This window comes from Diabrotica undecimpunctata, chromosome 10 (assembly GCF_040954645.1).
Source record: "Diabrotica undecimpunctata isolate CICGRU chromosome 10, icDiaUnde3, whole genome shotgun sequence".
NCBI lineage: Eukaryota > Metazoa > Arthropoda > Insecta > Coleoptera > Chrysomelidae > Diabrotica > Diabrotica undecimpunctata.
The window spans coordinates 77,499,894-77,524,160 of NC_092812.1; the positions used below are offsets into that span (position 1 = coordinate 77,499,894).

General features: G+C 32.6%; 1 protein-coding gene across 1 annotated transcript; it reads right to left on the reverse strand.

The window, feature by feature from the left end:
• Nucleotides 1-283: 283 nt before the first annotated feature.
• LOC140452133 (double-stranded RNA-specific editase B2-like) lies at nucleotides 284-23,014 on the reverse strand. The gene is made up of 2 exons (XM_072546216.1): nucleotides 22,193-23,014; nucleotides 284-1,355 (listed from the first exon to the last, which is right to left on the reverse strand). Exons 1-2 carry the CDS (start codon nucleotides 22,902-22,904, stop codon nucleotides 346-348), a joined length of 1,722 nt encoding a protein of 573 aa, XP_072402317.1. The 5' UTR covers nucleotides 22,905-23,014; the 3' UTR covers nucleotides 284-345.
• Nucleotides 23,015-24,267: the final 1,253 nt, after the last annotated feature.

Sequence of the window (24,267 nt, forward strand, 5' to 3'; positions counted from 1 at the left end):
TGGATTAAAAATAGATACATACACATGATAGATTAGGATTACTTCCATAGTAAACATAGTTCAAATATTTTTGATAGTGTGAAGTGAACTTCACCTAAGATGCAAACTTGAGGTTACACGACATAGGACGATGCTTTTCTGTTAAATATAATTGCACGGATATGCTTTTAAATTTAAAATACAAAAAATATAAGTAATTCTTAGCTGTAAAATCAATAAAAAAATGAAAACAGAATTTATTAATTCAGTGGGAAATTACTAGAAATAAAAAACAAATGGCATTCATAAATTTAATGGAAAAAAGTTGTAGATACATATGTGAATGTGAAAAATAGATATATTTTTTTAATTAGGACAAATATTAAACATGTTCTGTTCCACAGGTTTAGATATCCAATATCCTAAACCAGCTTTCTGAAAAGCTTTATAAAATATATTTTTCACAACCGAATAATTAAGCACACATTCTTTAGCGTGTGCTACAGTTAGTGGTAAAAGTTGGTCCTTTGAAATGTTGGATAATCGTCCATATAATAAGGCATATCTGCAAGCCAAAATATGTTTACAAATCGTGGAAATACCTTGCTTTGGTTTACCCATATCACATATCAATATTTCAGGTTCTTTCATGCCCAAAAACCAAATCACAGAAAAATCTTTATCACTTTTTGGTATGCGTTCCTCAATAGATGTTACCATTAACATATCTGGTTTGTTTATTCGAAATGGTGATGGTAAGTCATCTAATATATCTTCAGCCCTTCCGTAAAATGCTTCTCTTAAATGCCTTTTATTAATTTGGCTGCCAACTACTACTGACCTTAAGTACACGGGATCAATAAAATGAAGTAATAGAGATCCTTGTAGTCCCAAGACGTTCCATTTGCAAATTTTATCAGAACAGGACATAGTCTTCAGGCGTTCTTCCTGTTTAATTCCATCCCAAGTTTGAGTGACTGGATCTTTAACAGGTCTTGCACCTTCGCCAGATTCTAACTTACTTCTTAATAGACCAAAATTTGTCAGATTCGATATTCCGCTATTATAAATAGAGGCATCACCACAAGGAGATTTACTTGTATATAAATGAAACTCAATTCCCTCTTTTAAGCGATAACCATTCCCGCAAATCTTTGGTTCAAATATCGAGCTGTTACTAGTACTATCAGAGAGTAGCAGTTCAAGCTGGTCATAAAAGTAGGAAAGCAAACACCTTCGGGATAAAATTTCTGCATGCATATCATTGACTGCGGTTCCGCTTAAACATATATTCTTTCCAGAGATACACTTTGTGCCAGTTGTCACACATATTACTTCAGCAGTTGAAATATCTGAATCTTTCGTCATCACAATACCTAGAAAGAAAGAAAATCACATTATTAGTGTTATTACATTTTTCAATGGTTTGAAATCAGGGCTTAGAAAAACAGCAATGTTTAAGAAAATGTCATTGTAGAAAGTATTAAAGCAACAGTGAAATTAATTCAGACATAATAATAAAATATTAAAAGATTACATATGGTGTAGCATTTTTAAATTCTTTGGTATATATTGAAATCCCCTCGTATATGTTAAAACTCCGAAGAATTATTTCAATTCTTTTTGCGTCGCCGAGTTGATATAAACACATTTTACAGTTTGTTAATATATCACGAACGCTTATTTCTTTGGTATTTTCTTTAGATCTAAGCCACTTAACATTCTGCGTTTCAAATAAATATTCCCGTTGATATGTTTTGTTTATACCAAGTTGGTCGAATGAATGTCAAAAATAATTACATCACTCTCGCTGATGTCGCTGGGTCGAAGAGGCAGTGGCTTCAGTGTTGGTCCAAATTTTGCGTCAAATTTGAAATGTTTTGTATTTTTTTGTCCCTTTTCATGGAAAGTGTGTAGCAGTGTTAAGTTCAATGTATAGTTACAGTTAAAAGTGAGATTTGGAAGATGGGCCATTGAAAGCAGACATGTTTAGTTTAGTCGCAAAAAACTGGCAAATTTGTTAAAAAAATTGATTTTTACTCAATGTAATGTGTCAATTTTGGACGAGTAATAATTGTTTTTTATTTGTAAGCCGTCTCTCATTTGAGATATTTAAAAAACGGCGTTTAACAATTTAAAAAATACCCACATGGTTTCAGTTTTTTAAGAAGCCTAGAAGAGTCTAAAGTTTGTGTCCAGTGCCAACTTCAGCCTCAAATTTGTGTGTCCTAAGAAGCCGTTTCAGAATATAATTCGCAGTGTGAGATGCAGTTTTTTGTTCGTGTGGCAGAGTATAATTCCAGTTCCCAATCTCAGAAATTTAAAGTAAAAGTAACAGTTAGTGAAACCCAGGTAACTTTTTTTGTTCGAACTTTTAAAGTAAAACAGAAATTTTTTTCTAATGACAATTGCTTTCATAACAATTTATAAATTGTAATAATTAAAATTGTAAATCTTAGGGTGTGGCTTAGCTGTCATTTTATTTGTTCTCAGTTTTAAGATTTAATAGTGACATATGACAGTTAGCACTATTTTTGACATTTGGTAAACATCTAATCATATTTGAGATTTTGTTTTTGTTTAGTTTAAAAAAAAAGGTTAACCCCTATGCATGGTTTCACTTAAAAAGATATTTCTTTATTTGTAATAATTTATTTCTGCTACAAATTGTCGCCCATTAAAAATTGTAAGTTTTATAGTATCTCCAACTTCTAGAGTTTGTAAACGGATAGGACATAGTAAGTCTGTTTTTGATATTTTGTATTTTATTGTTATTATCTCTATTTGTAACTGTGTGGTGGGACAGTAATAAATGTGTAATTTTCTATAAAACATTTTGTTTATTTCTTTTATTAAAAAAGTTTATAACCCCTTTTGTGTTTTTTAGGAAGGAAGAGCCTTTTCTTTCATCCAGCAGGAAGTTTCCTCAAAGCGGCCTTATTTTAAATAGCTAGAGGAACTTCTTGTGTTTTGTTTGTTCCAGGAGATTCATGTAATCTCAATCCCAATCCAATCCCATAGTTTCATTAACTTATCCAGTTCTCCAAATAAACCCTAAGAGACGTTCGCAACAGATTCGTTTATTTTGCTTGTCCTATCTGCACCCAATAATTTCTGTCCCCAATTTTCAACCCCCTATAATAATACCCCCTGTGTGAACATTAAGGGGCGATATATAAAATACTGAAAAAAGTAATTGGTTACTCCGAACGGTGGAAGAAGAGCGAGTGAATCGCAGACGAAATATTAATAGGTAAGACAGCTTAAAAGGCTAGTAGACAAAAACAACAAATTTATTGCAGACAAGAAAGAGCAGTTACAGACTAGGAAATTTACATCAAAAATTTATTTACGGATTATGGTCATGCAACGTACACTCTTGAATTGAATGGACCAAAGATATTTGAAACTGGGGTAACAAAGGCCCTAGAACAAACTAAAGATGGGACAGCAACAGAATGAGATCAAATAGCCAATGAATTTTTAAAAATAATTATTGAGAACAATCTCAAAATTCAAGAAAGCCAGTTAATCTCGTTCTAAAGCTATTTTCTTGTGGCATTTTGACACTATATATTTGTAGGGGATGTAAGTCTTATTAGAATTTTACGTAGAGTAATACAAAAACAAATCACTTAAACTAAACTAGCGTCCTTATTGTAACGATGTTGTGATGAGACTGTCAGGGTCGATCCCCTTCTCTCTCGAGGGGTGTAAGATAAAGATCGGGTTAAATTTGACTGAAAGTATATTATACGGGGTTGCTCGAAAGTTTTAACAATTTGAAACATTTTTTAATTTTATTTAAAAAATAAACTATACTTTTATAAGGGTTTCCTATACCTAAAGACAGAATGTTCCGATTTATTTCGATTTTTCTAAAAATGTACGGTTTTAGAAGAAATTAGATATCTACTAATCTAAGCGTGCGTTCATAACGATCATAACCCATCCCTCGCTCGGGCCATGGGATGGTATCATTTAATCGATTTTCGGTAAAAGAAATGCATTACTTTAAATGCGAGCGTTCGCCGTCAGTGCTACGCTCTAGGCGAGGAGACGGTGCGATGGTCTCCTTTATGAACGCACCCTAACACTCGGTGACAAATTTGTAAATAACAAGTGATAATATGTATATTATTAACACTACCTATCGACGTATGCTTTAAAAACTCACACAACTGACTTCGTGTCAATTCAAACCTCATGTCGCATGTCAAACCGGTGGCGTTGTGGGTCAGCTCCTTTTTTTTATCTTTGGTACCTCGCGTTTTTAACAGCTGACATTTGCAACCATTTTTTCTCAGGCAACCTTATATCATCACATTAAAAAAATTGTACACTAGGTCGTACTGTATTTGTATTTTTAAAATTTAAATAATATGTGTAAAATTTAAAAACGCCATTTTATCATTTATTTATTATTTTTATAGATTTTTTTCATATTTAATATGTGCTAATTTAAAAATTTCTTACAAAGTAAAGTTCAAAGTGAAAGTTCAACTTAAAAGTTTTACTAATAACTGTTTTTGTCAAACTTTATTACAATTTTTGAACTGATAGTTGTAAAATTCCGACATTATATTTATATTAAATTATTTTACAATTAGAAGTGTATAGAACAAAACTTAAAGCCCAGTTTCATAATGACAACCTAAACTAATGTTCGCTTTAGACTAAAATACACTTAAGTGTCACACTGAGTTTCATAATACCTACAGCTCTTTTCATTATTAAAAGTAAACATGTGTTTAAATTAGTAGGTTGGTAATTGTGTTTCTATCAATTTTGCTTTATTTTTGTCGAAATAACCTTATTTTTCTCACTGTTTGTTAATTTGCGAATAAAATTGTTAATTATTATTAATTATGACTGTATCAGAAAGAAGTAGTTCTTTAATTTTCACAAAAAGGGAACATTTACATATTGAGGAATTATCCAAAAGTATAGAAACCAAGAAAAATATTAACGAAAACTGGAAGTTTTAAATAAAGAGAATAATCGATAAGAGGACAAAGAAGAGAAAGAAAGGCCAACCATGAAAGATATTAAGTAAGGAACAAGAATTAAAAATCAAAATATTAAAAATGGAATTATAATTAAAACAAAAATATTTTCAAGAAAATTTATAATAAATATACTGTACAAAAAGTGTTGTCTTTTAATGTAAAATCTATTAAATAATTAAATTTAAACTATACACAAATTTTAAGATTCTGAATCTAGACACGATAGATACCTACAAGTTGTTTCATTATAACCTAACCTCAACTCTCCAGAGTTAACCTATCCTATAAGCCCGACCACGTGTCATCACATGGTACCGAAATCCAAATCTGAAACCAAACCGAATACTTTAAGACTTAAGAGTAGAGTATAAAAATGAAATGGAATTCAAGGCAGCAATAAACTCAATACAAATGTCAGATAATCTATACGAAAACTGGAAATTCTTCATACAAAGATTTAAAAATTACCTTCAAGCAACAGAATTAACAAAAAAAAAACCTGAAATAATCCAATGCGCACAACTGTTACAAATAATAGGTGACAAAGGGTTCAAAATCCATAATACGTTCAAGTTCTCAATAGAAGAAAAAGATAAGTTAGAAGCGGTAATCACAAAAGTTGAAACACATTTCAAACCCAAAAGCAATGTATCAAACGCAAAGTATTGCCTGTTTACCAGAAAACAAGATAAAGGTGAGTCAGTAGACAAATTTATAACAGATATTATAAACAAGGCAAAAAAATTGTGAGCTAGAGCATCTGAAGGACAGTCTGATTAAGACTTGCATAACATGTGGGGTAGCAGATGAAACTATGAGACAGAGACTGTTAGAAGATGTGATGAGCTTGGAAAAAGCAATCAATCTGTGTAAAAGTATAGAAAGCTCGAAAATTAAGTGCATTTAGAATGCAAATATAAAGATAATATTGTAGCGAGATTAAATAAAACGATTGGTTCGAATTTGTATAAATATATTTATTTATAAGTTTACAGTTCGGTAATCTCTTATCAACTAACCCTACTTCTAACATTGTTACCTATATATACCAAAAGTATTATGTTCGAGAATATTCTGGCGTAGTCCCACCTCTAATTCGCCTACGTGACCGGTTATTCTCTGTCGCACTCGATACATCGCGAAACTTCTCGAAGAGTATTAGAGATGCAATGCAACCGTTACTTGGGTCATGCCGAAAGCGTGTTCGTAACAATATGTACAACATAATGTTTTATGTGGTAGAGATTAATTCACCAACGGCATTAGGTCTTCCTACATGTAAAGCTTTGATTATATTAAAAAGGGTCAATACAATAGAAAAATCTTTGTAGCAATATTTAACATTGCTACAACTTAGAAATACACCAATTGATTCAAATTTACCATCATCATCTCAACTTTTAATGTCACGAGTACTTAAAACTCAGATTTCCACTACTGACAAAATTCTAAAACCAAAATTATGTAATGCTAAAATAGTGATCAGTAATTTTCAGAAAAGACAGAACATTCAAAAAGCTTATTATGATAGTGTTATGATAAATATTAAGACGCATAATACTGTAAACATATTAACCCATTCGTCTTTTCTAGATCATAAATATACCTGCCGTCAGAAATTTCTAGGGGTACCCCTCCGATATAAAAAGACCCGTTTACCTGAATTCTGATGAGTTACCCACGATTTCCAGAAGCAGACCGAATAAAACCAGTATGAGCGACCTTCTCGGCTCTTCGATGCGGAATCGCCGGAATTCCGGAACTAACGGCATTTTATATTTAAAGAAGGAACTCTGCTGAAAACAGTTAGTTGGTTTTTGAACATCGCGTCGAGTTTTTAAAATGTAACGCACTTAGATAAATTATATAATTCTTAGTGTAAAATAAATTAGTTATATTGTACAAATAAAGACTTTAAATAAACTTATAAGTGTTATAAGTGTAGAACCTATAATAGTAAATAAAAACAATAAATTAGATTAACAAAAATATTACAAGTGGTGTCAGAAAAGTGGAATAGTAAATAATTTAAGAAGACATCTCGAGGATAGAGAATTAGCTTCTACCGGAAAAAAGTCTGAGTTAGTCCAACGACTAAAGAACGCTTTGGAGAAAGATGGTTTAGATCCAGAAACTTATACATTTGAAGACAAACATGCTACTGTTATCTCGTCAATTTCAAAACTTTCCGGCGACATCGCATCATTAGAGAACAAAGTTTCTGACGGTATTTCGAAAGTTTCTTCTGATGTAGCCAAAGTTTCTGGTGACATCGCATCATTAGAACACAAAGTTTCTAACGAGATTTCTTCTCTGGAAAGCAAAGTTTCTGCTAACATCTCTTTGGAAATCTCTAAAGCCACTTCTGAGATGTCTGCCCTCGACGATAGAATATCGTCGTTAAAAGACCAAGTTGCTGCCGATATGTTGGTCTTCGAAGAAAATATATGAAAAGAGATGGAAAGGAAGATGGAGGAAACAGGAACAGCAGAGAGAGGAAACAATTCAATTACAGTAGAGACAAAAGAAGACGAAACGAAATGTACGTTGGAAATACGGCCGAAATTTGAGGGAAGTGGAGGTTCTGTTCATGTTAAAGTCCCAACTTTCGACGGAAAATCGTCATGGAACAACTACATGAAACAGTTCGAATCAACTGCAAGAGCGAATGGATGGTCTAAAAAGAAAAGACTGTAAACCTGACTATCGCTCTTCGAGGAGATGCCTTAGATGTGCTTCAGACCATAGCCGTAGAGAGACGGATGATTTCGAACAACTGAAGAAGAGATTAAATATGCGATATGGCCACGAACATTTGGAGCATGTATATCAGTCGCAGCTTAAAAATTGAAGACAAAAGAAAGATGAGGCTCTTCAAGAATATGAGGTAGATATTGCCAGATTAGTATGATATGCTTATCCAACAGCTCTCGAAGACATGATGGAAAAGCTGGCCGTTCAAACGTTTATTGATGGTTTTCGTGATCATGAAATGCAGAGAATACTGCGATTAGCTCATCACAAAACGCTGGTTGATGTCTTATCCGCCGCCCTCGAATACGAGTCAGGCCTCTGGCGGGTACAGTAAAGTTAGGACTGTAAAAGAGGAAGGAGATGAAGATAAACTTGACCAGATCGTTAATATGATTAAGAGTATTACATGCAGGAAAACGAAGACCATAAAATCAAGAAACTCACCATCAGGAAAACTAGAACGAGTCGGCCTTGGGGGGCAGCTTCGACCCGGAACTTTTCCAAAGATCCTCTCATACTAATAACTTCTTTGAAATGTCGTGAAGATAGTGTATATGTGGATGGAGAAATAAATGGTAGAAGGCATACATTGTTGGTGGATACCAGAGCGACCAGAACCATTATACGCAAGACATCCGTAAGACAGTTATAAAAAGCCATAAGAAACTGTCACCAACGAGGTTACGACTTCGGACAGCTACAGGTGAAAATGCCAACATTCATGGAGAAATCCAGGTACAATTAGGAATTGGAGCAGAAAAGTTCGTCCATACTGTTATTGTTGCTGACATCGAAGAGGATGTTATACTAGGAATGGACGTAATGAATATGCATGGATTCAAATTGGATTTTAAGAATAAGGTAATCAAAGTTGGCAACGAGGAGGTAATTCTTCATCCACATGATGACAACACTATGCAAGCTGCCATTAAAGAAGATACAGTCGTGCCTGCGAGAAGTGAACCGATGATAGTACGACCAGAACCATTATACGCAAGACAGCCGTAAGACAGTTATAAAACGCCATAAGAAACTGTCACCAACGAGGTTGCGACTTCGGACCGCTACAGGTGAAAATGCCAACATTCATGGAGAAATCCAGGTACAATTAGGAATTGGAGTAGAAAAGTTCGTCCATACTGTTATTGTTGCTGACATCGAAGAGGATGTTATACTAGGAATGGACGTAATGAATATGCATGGATTCCAATTGGATTTTAAGAATAAGGTAATCAAAGTTGGCAACGAGGAGGTAATTCTTCATCCACATGATGACAACACTATGCAAGCAGCCATTAAAGAAGATACAGTCGTGCCTGCGAGAAGTGAACCGATGATAGTAGCGCGGCTACAGGGAATTGTTATGAAGGCTTCGGCTACGAAGGGACACCTGTTATGATGGAGACTTGGAACCATGACGACGAGGTTGGCCGTGGAATCATAATTGGAAAGGAATTGGTAACTTCGGCTAAAGAAATTCTTGTGAGACTTATCAATGTCAATGACTACCCAGTGACCATCAAGAAAGAGACAAAAGTAGGAACTTGTGTACCTGTGACATCCATAATCCGCCAGGCGACAACATCTGATGGCGGGAAGAACAACCATTGTTAAGCATAAAATGGATACTGGTAATGCTAAGCCAATTCGTCAAACAGCTCGACGATTACCACAGACGAAAAGAGAGGAAGCTGAAACAATTGTTCAGGAAATGAAGACAGACGGACCTTCTACGAGCCCATGGGTCTCTCCGGTGGTCCTGGTTAAGAAGAAAGACGGAACGACGAGGTTCTGTGTGGATTACCGTTTGCTGAACAACGTTACCAAGAAAGATAGTTATCCTCTGCCTCGGATCAACGATACATTGGACACATTGGCTGGAAGTAAATTGTTTTCTACTTTGGATTTGAAGTCTGGATACTGGCAGGTAGAAATGAGATAAAGAGAAGACAGCCTTCACCACAGGATCTGGATTGTGGCAATTCAACGTTATGCCATTTGGACTCTGTAATGCTCCTGCGACATTTGAGAGGCTTATGGAAAATGTTTAGAGAGAGTTATCTTGGAAAACATGCCTGGTTTACCTAGATGACATAATCGTCTTGGGGGAGATATTTGAAGATCATCTGAAGAATTTAGAAAACGTTTTTAATCGACTTAAAGCTGCCCAATTGATGTTAAACCCCAAGAAGTGCCAGCTATTTCAAGGTAAAGTCAATTATCTGGGTCATATAGTCAGTAAAGAAGGAGTGGCCGCGGATAAGGGAAAAATCGATTCCATTAAGGAATGGCCAGTACCAACTGACAAACATCAAGTGAGAAGTTTTCTTGGACTATGTACTTACTACCGAAGGTTTATTAATAAGTTTGCAGATATCGCTAAGCCATTAACGCGACTTACAGAGGAAGCAAGAGATTACCGCTGGGATACAGACTGCCAAAATGCCATTGAGACCTTAAAAAAGCATTTAATCACAGCACCAATTTTAGGATATCCGTTCGTCTTAGATACAGATGCAAGTAATGTGGAAATTGGAGGAGTGCTATCTCAGATTCAAGGAGGATAGGAACGAGTCCTTGGATATTTTAGTAAAGTTCTTTCAAAACCTGAGCGGAATTATTGCGTCACGAGAAGAGAACTTCTAGCAGTAGTGAAATCAGTAGAGCACTTCTATCAATACCTCTATGGAAGGAAGTTTTTAATCCGAACCGACCATGCCGCCCTTAAGTGGCATGCAGTTTATCCAGAAGGTCAGATAGCCAGATGGATCGAACGACTCCAAGAATACGATTTCAAGATTGAGCACCAGGACGGAGTTTACCACAGAAACGCTGATTCTCTTTCCAGAAGGCCATGTCCAGCAAAGTGTTCACACTGCAACAAAACGGAATCCAAGGAAGCAGCAGTGCTAAGAACAACGATGGTCAACGACGACTGGACGCTTACCAAGATAAAGGAAGAACAAGAAAGAGATCCAGTTGTACAGAAAATTCGAAAATGGAAAGAGGAAAACCGTCGACCACCTTGGCAAGAAATATCAAACCTATGCTCAGTAGTTAAGACGTATTGGGCCCAGTGGGACTCTTTTATCATGGAAGATGGCTTGCTCAAACGAGTCCTGGAAAATGATGACGGTTTAGAGAAGAGAAGACAGTTGGTGATCCCAAAGAGCAGAATAGCCGAAGTACTTCGTCAGTTACACGACAGTCCATCAGGAGGGCATTTTGGTGTAAAGAAGACCCTTCAGCGTATCGTCCGCAATCGGATGGTATGGTAGAACGAATGAATAGGACAGTTGGCAAGTATTTGACAAAGATGGTGTCCGATCATCAGCGAGACTGGGACCAATATCTTCCGTTCTTCACAATGGCCTACAGATCTGCTGTTAATGAATCAACAGGCCAGACACCAGCCAGTTCCCATCTTCAGATCGCTAGTGGCCGAATGAAGAAACGATACGATACACAAGCCGAAAAGGGTTGCTTTAAGAAGAACGACAAAGTCTGGCTCTATAATCCCAAGAAGCGAAAAGGTTGTTCTCCCAAATTGCAACAGTTTTGGGAAGGTCCATACCTCATTATGGAGATCAACGATGTCATCTACCGAATAAGCAAGATTCCAAGGGGAAAGTGCCAGCTCCCGGGAAAGCCTTGAAACTCCAAGATGCATCACGTTACCTTTTCTACCTGGTAACAAAAGACACTGCCCGTGACCAACCAACCTACCGAGATGTATGGGAAGCCTTACTTCAATCGAGAGAGCACGTACTAGAATGCCGTCAATTAGATTGGAGGGTTATCCGAAGTATGGTAGAGAAGATCTTTAAAGACACCGAAGTCCAGGTGTTAGCCTGTTGCAATCCGCATAGTTACTAGTGCGGAGAAAAAACCGCCCCTTGTCATTTTTATACAACTGGAAGTTGTAAAAGAGGGTCCAGTTGCCGATACCAGCATGCCGTCCCAGTTCCAGTCCCGACAAGGTTCCAGGAGGAACCATCTTTTAAGAGGGGGGCAATGTTATAAGTGTAGAACCTTTAATAATAAATAAAAACAATAAATTAGATTAATAAAAATATTACAATAGAGATACAATAAATTTAAAACGGCTTAAAAATAATGAAAAAGTTTATGTTAAAGATAAAAGCGAATTGAGAGAAGGTCTTATCACACATAAACTATGAGATAAAACCTACTCGATTAAATTAAGAGATTCTGGGTCAGAAATTGCAAGAAATAGACAATTTTTGGTTCGCATTCCTGCAACTGCTGATGATGAACATACAGATAACGAATCTGAAATTAGTGAGTCACAAAATCTTGAAAGTGTCTCTGATAATTATTCTGATCATCACTCTCCAATAAACTTACCTCCACAAATCTCTTCAGGTCGAATTGTTAAAAAACCTGATAGATTAGATTTATAAGTAATTTTATTATAAAATAAAGGGGATAAAGGATGTATGAAACAATTGAGGAAATTCATAAATGTTTACTTAAAGATTTGTTAAAGAAATTTATTTTTATTTTTCATTTTAAAAAGAGGTGGATGTGATGTATGTAAATAAGTAAATATTCGGAACGCACAGGTTGGTAACATTGTAAGAGTGACGTGACGGACGGGCGCAAGGAAGAGGAAATAAAACCATTCTGAATCTAGACAGGACAGATACAAGTTGTTTCATTATAACCTAACCTCCACTCTCTAGAGTTAACCTATCCTATAAGCCCGATCACGTGTCACCACACACAGTACAGAAATTGTTGAATTAATATATTTATGATTAATATATATATATATATATATATATATATATATATATATATATATATATATATATATACAATTATAAAAATGCAAATTACTGAAATATAAGCATCATAATATCCTATAAAATTTATATTGACAAAGGTGAAAGTAAATGTAAAACTTATACATTGTAAATGACCTCAGAAACAAAACAATTGGTTTAATAGGAGATATTTTTTTAGAAATTGTAAATCTAATTCTGCAAAATGTTGCCAAATACATAATTCACAATAGTGTCTTGCATTATCTAAACTTCCTTTAAATTGAGGGAAATTGTCTTGTTTTGTCTTCTTTTTTATGGCTTTAGTTAAATAGTTTTCTTGTTGACCTAGATTATGATACACAGAAAACAAGACTCCATTTTGGTTGCTCCAGATGTTATGAAATAATGCTGTTGCTACTATTACACTCATAGTCACTTTCAAATTTAATCTCATTCGATTTTTAAAAATTGGGTATCATCGTTTCCATATCCTTGATTTCCACAACATTCCTAGTTCGTATGGGAGATTCATTATAAAGATTATTTGCTTTTGTTCTAGCATATTGTCTAGCCGTGTCATCAAATATGATTTCAAGCTGTAACCAGAATGACCAACTATAAAAAATGGTACAAACCAAACAAAGTCTCCAGCTTTAAATCTTTGTATGCCACTATTATTAAATGTTGTTTGATCATGTATAGAACCCAGCCATATTTAAACAATATTTCTAATTTTTAAACTAGTCTCTGATTTTTTTGGACATTTAATGCAAACATTCTTTTTCTGAAAGATATATTTCTGCATTTGCACCTCCATAAGAATCAATTCGTATTAAAGTACATATAACTGTAGCTATGCATCTTAGAAATCATACAATGGCATAAAATTCTTCTTTAACTTGGGCCATTTCATCTTGTTTGATATAATTTCAATTCTCGAAGCTGTTGCCCTCGTTATACCCATATAGTTAGGTAGTGACTATTTTTATTCATCATTATATAAATATATTGATTATAAAATTACCTATATCATTATGAAATAAACTGATGATTATACACTGATCATAAACACTTTTATTTAACAATTTGTTTTTATTTTATAACACAAAGTTTTATTTAACATTATATGAACATATTTATTATAAAATTATATCACTATTATGAAGTAAACTGATTATACACTTTTTTATTTAACAAAAAGTTGTTATTTCAAAACACAAAGTTTGTAGTAATAACATTTCTTTGTATTCTCTGCACTTCTAACATCCAACGATTTTCTGCAAAAATCATCGCTCCCATCTGCTCCTTAAAACCGAAAATGAAAAATTGAAAAACGGCATAACAGCTTAAACACGCGCGATGACGCTAAAAGACTGTCGGCAATATGGCGACCCCCGCCCCAACCCTACCCGCTATGACCGTTTTCGTGCATACTGAGAGTATAAAAGCAGCTACACAGGGTAAGACCGGTCGTCACTCGACACTAAGGAGTAGGCAGATTGAGACCTCAGTGCCGTTTCATAGTTCTTGTATTTCTACAGAACAAAATACTGGTACGTCACGAATGAGGGCAGATTGAGACCCCGAACTACTCGGACGGAACCATATCCCTCTTGATAATGGCTCCATATCTATCTATCTATATATATATATATATATATATATATATATATATATATATATATATATATATATATATATATATATATATACATTCTGAAAAATTGTAATCGCACTTCGGAGTATAAAAAATATGTTCATATTCACTTCCCATTTCTTTGCACAAAGCAAAGAAACTCTTGAGTTCAGTGGGAGAGATTTTGTGAAGTTTATAAATTTTCCACACTCTTGAATAGATTCGGTTAAAAGCAGTGGCATTTTTGGAGATCTAATGCCTCTCTGTGGATGCTACAATGCGCTTAAACACATTCTGGTCTAGGGCCTTGATCCTCAGAAAAACTCCAGTACGAGCGCCTTTCATTGACCGAGCTCCATGGCTACTTACTTCCACACTTATATTCAATTCCATTGTCATTAATGTAGCTGTTAATCAGATTAAATATTTCTTTAGCCGTTGTTCTTGTTGACAGAGATTTACAAAGTGGAAATTCTTCATTAATAGTATTTTCAAAATCGTATCTTACAAAACACATTAGATTAGCTTTATCTGATATGTTTGTACTTTCATCAATTTGCAAGGAAAAATAGTTACACGCCTTTAAGTGACATAATACTTTCTTTAATCTTATCTGCCATTTCCACAATACTACGCTTTACTGTGTTATTTGATGGAGCCAGCGAATTCACTTGCCTTTCCTGCTTTTTATCACATATCCGAGACGCTACTATTTTCATTGCTCGGCAATTGTGTATACCGGTTTCAGCAAATAATTTTGATATCTCATGGGAAGCCAGTACAAGGTTTTCAGATTGAGCGTTCTGAGCAAAATGCAAAGGCATATTCTTTTTGGGAGCTATTAATTCTCTTTTTATTTATAAAAAAAGCTATTGGCTTACCACTGTATTCCTGATGCTTCAATTCCAAGTGCCGCTTCAATTTTAAATTTCTCATTTGAAAGTGCATCATAACAAATAACACATAATTAGTCATCAGTACCCTTTATAAAACCGAACTGTAAGTAATCTTCAAACTATTGTCGGGTCCAGGCCTCCTTCTTTTTTGTGAAAGTTGTAGACTGCGCATTGAGCGGCCGTTTGTAATTACCAATCGTACCTGCCTCTGAATGGACATTACTCGACTGTCTATTATTATGGCCGCTTTTATATCTTGTACCTGGCTGCAGATCACTCGACGGTCTATTTGTCTTAGAACTTGTACTTATTTTATAACAAATTTATCCATCAATTCAAGGTAATCAATAGGCACGAAAAATATGCGTTCTCAGGCCTGACAACTAAGCTTGACACTGAATGAAATAAAAGAAGCAGTGGTGTAGCGGGCGGAAATGTGTAATTTTGTGGATGTGGTAGTGGGAGGTTAAAATAAAAGCAGTGGCGTCAGGCAGAGCGCGACCTGAAAAAGCAAGATGTGAAACGGCGAGGCGAGGCGATCCAACATTTTGCTTTCGTGGCCCGGTACCGAGTCGTGACCCACCATTTGGGAAACGCTGCTCTAGGATAATCTATCTGTCTACGTCATCCTGATTTATAACTGTGTCAACCGATTTGAACAAAATCAACTTTCTTGGAAGAAAATTCAAAATTGTCGCATTCAGATCATCGACATCTGTATTTTTGGCCGCCAATATTGTTCGTCCAATTACGGTTTTTGAACTGGTTTGCTATGTCCGGAAAAACACGCTGAATAAGCTTGGCCCAGCAAATAAATAATAAATTTACTTGAGAATTAAACTGAGAAGGTAAAATAATAATAATTGTAAACGTCACTACTTTGCTCGATGCATAAACAATAATAACGCCTGAAAATTGCGTAGAGTTCTCGGAATGAGAGAAGGCTTTTTCTCCAAAATATTGTCCAAAAAATAAAAAAGAATGTTTGGGGTGGACCACCCTTACTACTTAAGCGTATGAAAAATGACCTAGTATGACCAATCGGGTATCCGTTTGGGAGGAGTACATATGGCAACTAACACTGTGACACTAATATGGCTATAAAAAAATAGAGGTTCGTGATAAAAGGATAAGCAATTAAGGGTTGTTTGTATTGTTTAATGCCAGATCAAAAAAAAAAAACAAAAATAAAAAATTTTGTCCAAAAAATTTTAAAAAATTTTTGGAGTGGTCCACCCGTACCACTTAGGGGTATGAAAAATAGATTACGACCGATTCTCAGACATGTCGAATAAACATAAAATTTCATAGAAATCGATCAATCCGTTTGGAAGGAGTATGGCAACTCTGTGACACTAATATAGCTATTAAAAAATAGAGATTGGTGATAAAAGAGTGAAAATTAATAAGTATATTGTTACGTAAAAATATGAGTCATATTAAAAACCTGTAAACATGTTTATTACTAATATCCATATTTATTCGAGTATTTCCTAGGTCATGAATACCTGACACACGATGTTATAAAAACAAAGTTCGAGGCGAGTCGATGGGAAATCCAGTTTGCCCTTACCGTTTTCACCGTCCAGTCTAGTCAAGAAGGTTTTCGACTTTTCGAGATAACGGCGATTTAAGTATATAAATAAAACATTTTTATATGGAGGAACAGTTAATTTTGAAGACGCGCTCGCGATTTTAATTGTTACGTTCGCCTAAAATAAATTATGTATTATTAAGTGGTTAAATAAATTTATATAAATTATCGTGCTTTTTAATAAATTAGAATAAGAACAATATAATAAATTAGTAAAGAATTCATAAATACAATCGAACAAAATATAAATAATTATAAATAAATAAAAGACATTACAATATGTACCTATTTTTAATTGCCACATCATGAAAAACAAAATAAAAAAATTTTATATACAAAACAAAACAAAAATGTTGGGGATGTACCAGCTTTATCACTTAGGGGTATGAAAAATAGATTACGACTGATTCTCAGATTTACCGAATAAACATATCACATTTCATATAAATCAGTCAAGCCGTTTCGGAGGAGTATGGCAACTAACACTGTAACACTGATACAGCTATTAACAAATAGAGGTTGTTGATAGAAGGATGAAAATTAAGGGTTGTTTGTATTTTTTAGTGCCACAGCATAAAAAAATAAAAATAAAAACTCGAAAAAAGTCGAAAAAACAAAAAAATGTTTGGAGTGGACCACCTTTATCACTTAGGGGTATGAAAAATAGATTACGACCGAAACTCAGACCTATCGGACAAACATAAAATTTCATAAAAATCGGTCAAGCCGTTTCGAAGGAGTATGGCAACTAACACTGTAACACTAATATGGCTATTAAAAAATAGGTATTGTTGATAGACGGGTGAAAATTAACAGTTATATGTATTATTTAATGCCACATCATAAAAAATTAAAATAAAAAAATGTCATCACTTAAAAATATTAAAAATAGATTAAAAATATTCTCAGACGTACCGAATACAAATAAAATTTCATAAAAATCGGTCCAGCTGTTTCTGAAGAGTATGTTGACTAAAGGCCCTATGACACTATGCATTTTCTTGTATCATTTCTTATATCGTTTCTGATATAACAAAAAAAAAATGGATAGTGTCATACAAGCGTATAAGTTCTTATATCAGAAACGATACAAGAATTTGTGTCCGCTGCAGTTTCTTGTACAAGAAATGCGCCAATTTGTGAGCAAAGCCGCAAAAGCAAAAACGTAAAACTTCTGTCATAATGGCGGCTGGAGGAGAACTTTGATATACAATTAGACCAAGCAGACATCAGAGAAAAGTGCCCACAAACAATAACCAAGATTAGAACAGCAGTAGCCAAATTGAAAAACAATAAATCACAGGGATTAGATCAAATAGCATCGAAACTACTGAAAGTAGGAGGAGATGTATTACTAAAAACAATACATAACCGCTTTAAAAATTCGTGATGAGTTTAAAGATTATTTTATATCTCCAAATAGGAGTAGAATTTCAAAAGAATGCCATTCAAACACATAATTTGTAAAAAAAAACAAATAAATTATTACAACCAAATTATTTATTATTTCTGTCTTCCATTACAGCCTGTTGAATATGTTCAAAAATTCTGGTTTCCAATTTAGTTTTAATATTGGGACATTTTATTTCTTTCATTTTTTAACCACAGTATTTTAAAAAATAATCAGTAGCATCTGGCTTGGGGTCCTCAGGTACTGCAGTTCTATTTTTATATGTGTCGAAATTTCGACCAATCATGTGCCGAAGCACATACAATTTCCGATAAAACAGAGCACAAATGTACGTGATGTACGTGCAAGAAACGATACAAGAAAACATAAATAACTTTCTATATCAGAAATGATACAAGAAAATGCATAGTGTCATACGGCCTTAACACTGTGACACGATATATATATATATATATATATATATATATATATATATATATATATATATATATATATATATATATATATATATATATATATATATATATATATATATATATATATATATATATATATATATATATATATATATATATATATATATATATATATATATATATATATATATATATATATATATATATATATATATATATATATATATATATATATATATATATATATATATATATATATATATATATATATATATATATATATATATATATATATATATATATATATATATATATATATATATATATATATATATATATATATATATATATATATATATATATATATATATATATATATATATATATATATATATATATATATATATATATATATATATATATATATATATATATATATATATATATATATATATATATATATATATATATATATATATATATATATATATATATATATATATATATATATATATATATATATATATATATATATATATATATATATATATATATATATATATATATATATATATATATATATATATATATATATATATATATATATATCCTGTGGTCTGTGAACTGTGTTTGTCATTTGTCATCTTAGTTTTAGTTAATGTCATATGTAAATGTATTTGTCATGTTATTCATTCAAACAAAACAATGCTAATTTCTTGTATATTAAAACCTAGTTTATAAAGGTTTTGCATTTCATTACAATTTAATATACAAGAAATATCAAATATGGATAAGCTACTACGACCAGACAGATTCGATGCAGATCCTAACTCTCCTAGATCGTCTCAAGAATGGATGCATTGGAAAGCTACCTTTGAAAACTTTATTTCCTCTGTGATTGATGTTTCAGAGGAGGAGAAATTCAAACTACTGGTAAATTACGTGAGCAACAATATCTATGAACTCATCTCTGATTGTAGAAAGTATTCTGAAGCCAAAAGTATTCTCGAAGCAGCTTTTGTTAAACCCAAAAATGAAATTTTTGCCAGACATATCCTAATGACAAAAAAACAACAAACTGGTGAAAATATAGGTCAATACGTTCAACATCTTAAAGTGCTTTCCAAAGACTGTAATTTTCTAGCCGTTTCTGCAGACCAAAATAGAGAAGATTATATAAGAGACTCTTTTATTAATGGCATTCTTTCTAATGGCATAAGACAACGTTTACTAGAAAACAACACTATTACTCTGCAAGATGCCATAGTGAAAGCCCAATCTCTGGAGTCAGCTTCAAAACACTCTGAGGCTTATACAACTCCTGTATAAATTATGCATTGTCCATAAACGTGAAAACATTTAGAAGTCATGCAAGCATAATAATGGCTTCAACAGCACTCAGAACGACTATCTCAGGACACCGCTTTGTTAATTTAGAAATAAACGAACATTCCTATAAAAATGTCAAATTATCAATAATTCAAGATTTATGTGCTGATGTAGTTATAGGTCATAACTTGCTTAAACAACATTCTTCTCTAGAAATCACTTTTGCTGGCTCAAAAATGCCTTTAGTTATTGATCGTATAGATAACATTTGTAGTTTGGCATACTTAAATATAGAGCCACCCAAATTATTCTCCAATCTATCAAATGATTGCAAACCGAGGGCAACTAAATCAAGAAAATTTTCAACTGAAGATAGAAAATTCATATCTGACGAGATACAGTATCTGTTATTGAATGGAGTCATAGAAGAAAGCAACTCTCCTTGGCGTGCACAAGTACTTATTACAAAAAGTGAAACACACAAAAAGCGAATGGTCGTAGATTATTCACAAACGAGTAATAAATTTACGTACTTAGATCCTTAGCCTATCATCTCCCAGATGTTGAAGATATTGTTAGAAAAGTAGCAAGATATTCTGTCTTCAGTACTATTGATCTTAAAAATGCATACCATCAAATTCCAATCAAAAATGAAGAGAAAATATACACTGCTTTTGAAGCCAACGGCCAACTATACCAATTTTGCCGGATTCTTTTTGGGGTAACCAACGGAGTGGCTTGTTTTCAAAGGGTTATCGATGGTATTATTAAATCCGAACATTTAAAAGGTGTATATGCATATCTTGATGACATTACGGTTTGTGGATTAAATCAACAACAACATAATGAAAATCTTAATAAATTTATGGAAGTAGCGAAGAAATACAATCTAACAATAAATCAAAATAAAAGTTCTTATACACTAAATTCAATCAAACTTTTGGGTTATCAAATAGAAAATCAGACCTTAAAACCTGATCCTGAAAGACTTGAACCATTAAAGAAGTTACCCTTACCCTTAAAAAGTGTTCCATCTTATTTATTGTTAACGAACATGCTCAAAGATATTTTAAATTTTAACATGCATTTTATTAAATGTACAGTTTCATCAACAATAATGTTATTTTAATATTCAATTTTATTTATGTGTATAATCTTTTAATTTCTTTACTCCCGATGAAGCTATTAAATAAATGGCGAAATATTGAGCTTTAGAAAAAACAAAGATATTTTTTTTTAATATAGACTACATACCCGATATTTCCAACATATATATATATATATATATATATATATATATATATATATATATATATATATATATATATAACAAATAGAAAAGGTTGATGTAAGTGAATAATAAAAGTAATGTAATGGCATGTCTCACAAAACAGGAAAATAAAAAACAAAATAGTATATCAATGGAAGGCAACTGTATTATGTATTTCTGACTGTAGGTCGTTTTCAGTACAGTGCAGCTAAGTTAGAAAAGGAGCATGTTAACTTTTGAAAGTATCACTCCAGGAGCAATGCAACCAATTTGTGGCATTAGAGTTAGAAAACCCTGATGGTTTTCAGGGCAACAACTAACAATAATCACAGAGAAATTTACAGCTACCTGAGGAAAGGAATGCCAAATGTTAAATAACTTGTTATTAACAACTTGTACCTAAATTTTAAAGAATTTTAAAATGTATTTTGTCCACTATTTTATATTTTATGTGTGTGTTATTAATGTTGAGTGTCTATGCTTTTATAAATAATCTCAATGACCAGTAAGTTGAACTGAAGATTTGTGTAATTTTATAAATATTTACACTTTTTTTCTTATTACAGTGTCTTGAAAAAGGAATAAAACCATTCCGAAAGCTAGACAAAAAGTCATAAGAGTGTTTAATTAACATCCCGGCCAATTTTCTGACTGCAACCCTAATAAACTGTTTTGTTTGTTTATATTGACAGTCACTAATATCCAGTATTTCTATATATATATATATATATATATATATATATATATATATATATATATATATATATTAGTACCAAAAAAAGGAAAAACCATTGGCCAATGTTGCATATATATATATATATATATATATATATATATATATATATATATATATATATATATATATATATATATATATATATATGTATATATGTATATATATATATATATGTATTTTATATATATATATATATATATATATATATATATATATATATATATATATATATTTTATATATATATAAAATACATATATATATAATATATATATATATATATATATATATATATATATATATATATATATATATATATATATATATATTATAAGTAGTGCTGATGATGTAATAAAAATTTGAATACATCTTACCTGCAAGAACTTTACATTTAGAATGGATCACATCATTTAACATTAAATTTTGAAACTTTGCTGTCACCAGGTTTCGAATAGTATCAGACCAATGTTGATGTCTGGCATTTGGGGAAAAACTAGGTATATACAATGCTGTTTGAGCTGTGTTCTTTTTAGCTTCATGTTTGGATTTTCCAATTCCATAATAACTTAATGGGTCGGTATTATGAGATTTATGCACATTTTGGTTACCTATTGTTTCATCTTTGGAACACTGAATAGATTCCAATGCTGTTTGAGCTGTGTTCTTTTTAGCTTCATGTTTGGATTCTAAAAATCTATATCTATATCTATATTTTAAAAAGTAGGTATTATCAGATTTATGAACATTCTGGTTACGTATTGTTTCATCTTTGGAGCACTGAATAGATTCCAATGCTGTTTGAGGTGTGTTATCTTTAGCTTCATGTTTGGATTTTCCAATTCCATAATAATTTAATGGGTTAGTATTATTAGATTTACAGACATTCTGGTTACCTATTGGCTCATCCAATTTATATCCTAATCCCTTTTCTATACAATTCAAAGCAACTACTGCATTTTGATAACGATTGTTACAAGTTGATGCTTCAGGTGATTTTGCAGTTTTAATTGCTGTTGTGGTGTTATCAGATTTATTATGTTCATTCTGTTTTGTTTTTAAATATTCTTGGATCTTTTTTCGATACATTTTAAAAACAGTTAACACTAACTCTACTTTGTTTCTATTAGTTATTTAAATATAAATCGCAGTTTTTTATACTATGATCGCAGTGTATTATCATTCGCTTTAGCGCGAAAGTTCGCGCAAGGCAAGTTTCCCTGGTGTCCGAAATTTGACGGCTCTCATTGGTCTCTGTTTTTGTTTCCAGAGTTGCCAATTAGTTCATAATTATTATCAGATTTTAACATAATTTTTATGGCATTCTGGTAATAATTATCTTTTTAACATACTTAGTTGATAATTTTAACATAATTTTATACATATGCCTGTGGGAATTATGTCGATAATTGGAACATAATACATTGGCCTATTATAAGATTTAAAATCAAAATAAAAGCTGACAATAATAATTACCTGTATGTAGAATTGCCTAACATAACTCTGATTTTTATATGTAGCTCGGGGAAGTACATCAAGTATAATTTGGAGAATCCCTACATCGCGCAGAGATTCCCAAATCATGAAGTATATATAGCAAATACCATTGGGATTACAATTCTGTTACTGGATTTTAGTTGTACAGTTTAGATAACGTATTACATTTGATATTCTAAAAATTAACATGCAAAGTTCGAGTAATTTAGATAAATTAAGAAGAAGATATTCTAATTCTGACTCTGATTCTAATTTTTATTTATTTATTTATTTATTGCTAATTTACAATCTACTTCAATACAGTAATAAGTAAATATGATGTATGTTCTTGGCTTGTGGCAGGTTTAGTCCATGACGACTCTCTGGAATTTACCTAGCAGCTAGATCTTCTGGCCAAAGTCTTTTTAGACGTCTGTCAACCAGTGGGGGGTTAAATAATTCGTCTATGAGATGGTTTGGATGGTCTGCGCTGCGATTGATGTATCTTCTGGAGTGGTCAGCAATCACATCATTGCTGAAGGGGATGTTGAGGTCTGCATGAAGGGTTTGGTTTGACACATACCATGGGGCTTTAGCTAACATACGAATAGTTTTTGACTGGGATGTCTGTAATATTTTGGTGTTGGATGGTTTGCTACAGCCCCACAGCTCAATTCCGTATGTCCACACTGGTTTGTGTATTGTTTTATAGATGGTCAGGTTGTTTTCTAATGAAAGTTGCGATCTTCTGTTGATTATCCAGCCTTTTAGGTCGAGGTGTCGTCGTTTGGCTGCATTACGTGATTTCCAAGTAAGTTTTTCGTCTAGATGAAGGCCCAGGTACTTTACTTCTGTTTTTATTGGTATAGGTGAATTATTTAGGTGTAGTTGTGAACATCTAATTCTTCGATTTGTGAAATTTACTTGACAAGACTTGTTTGTGTTGACGTTTATTTTCCAGCATTTAAACCAGTCT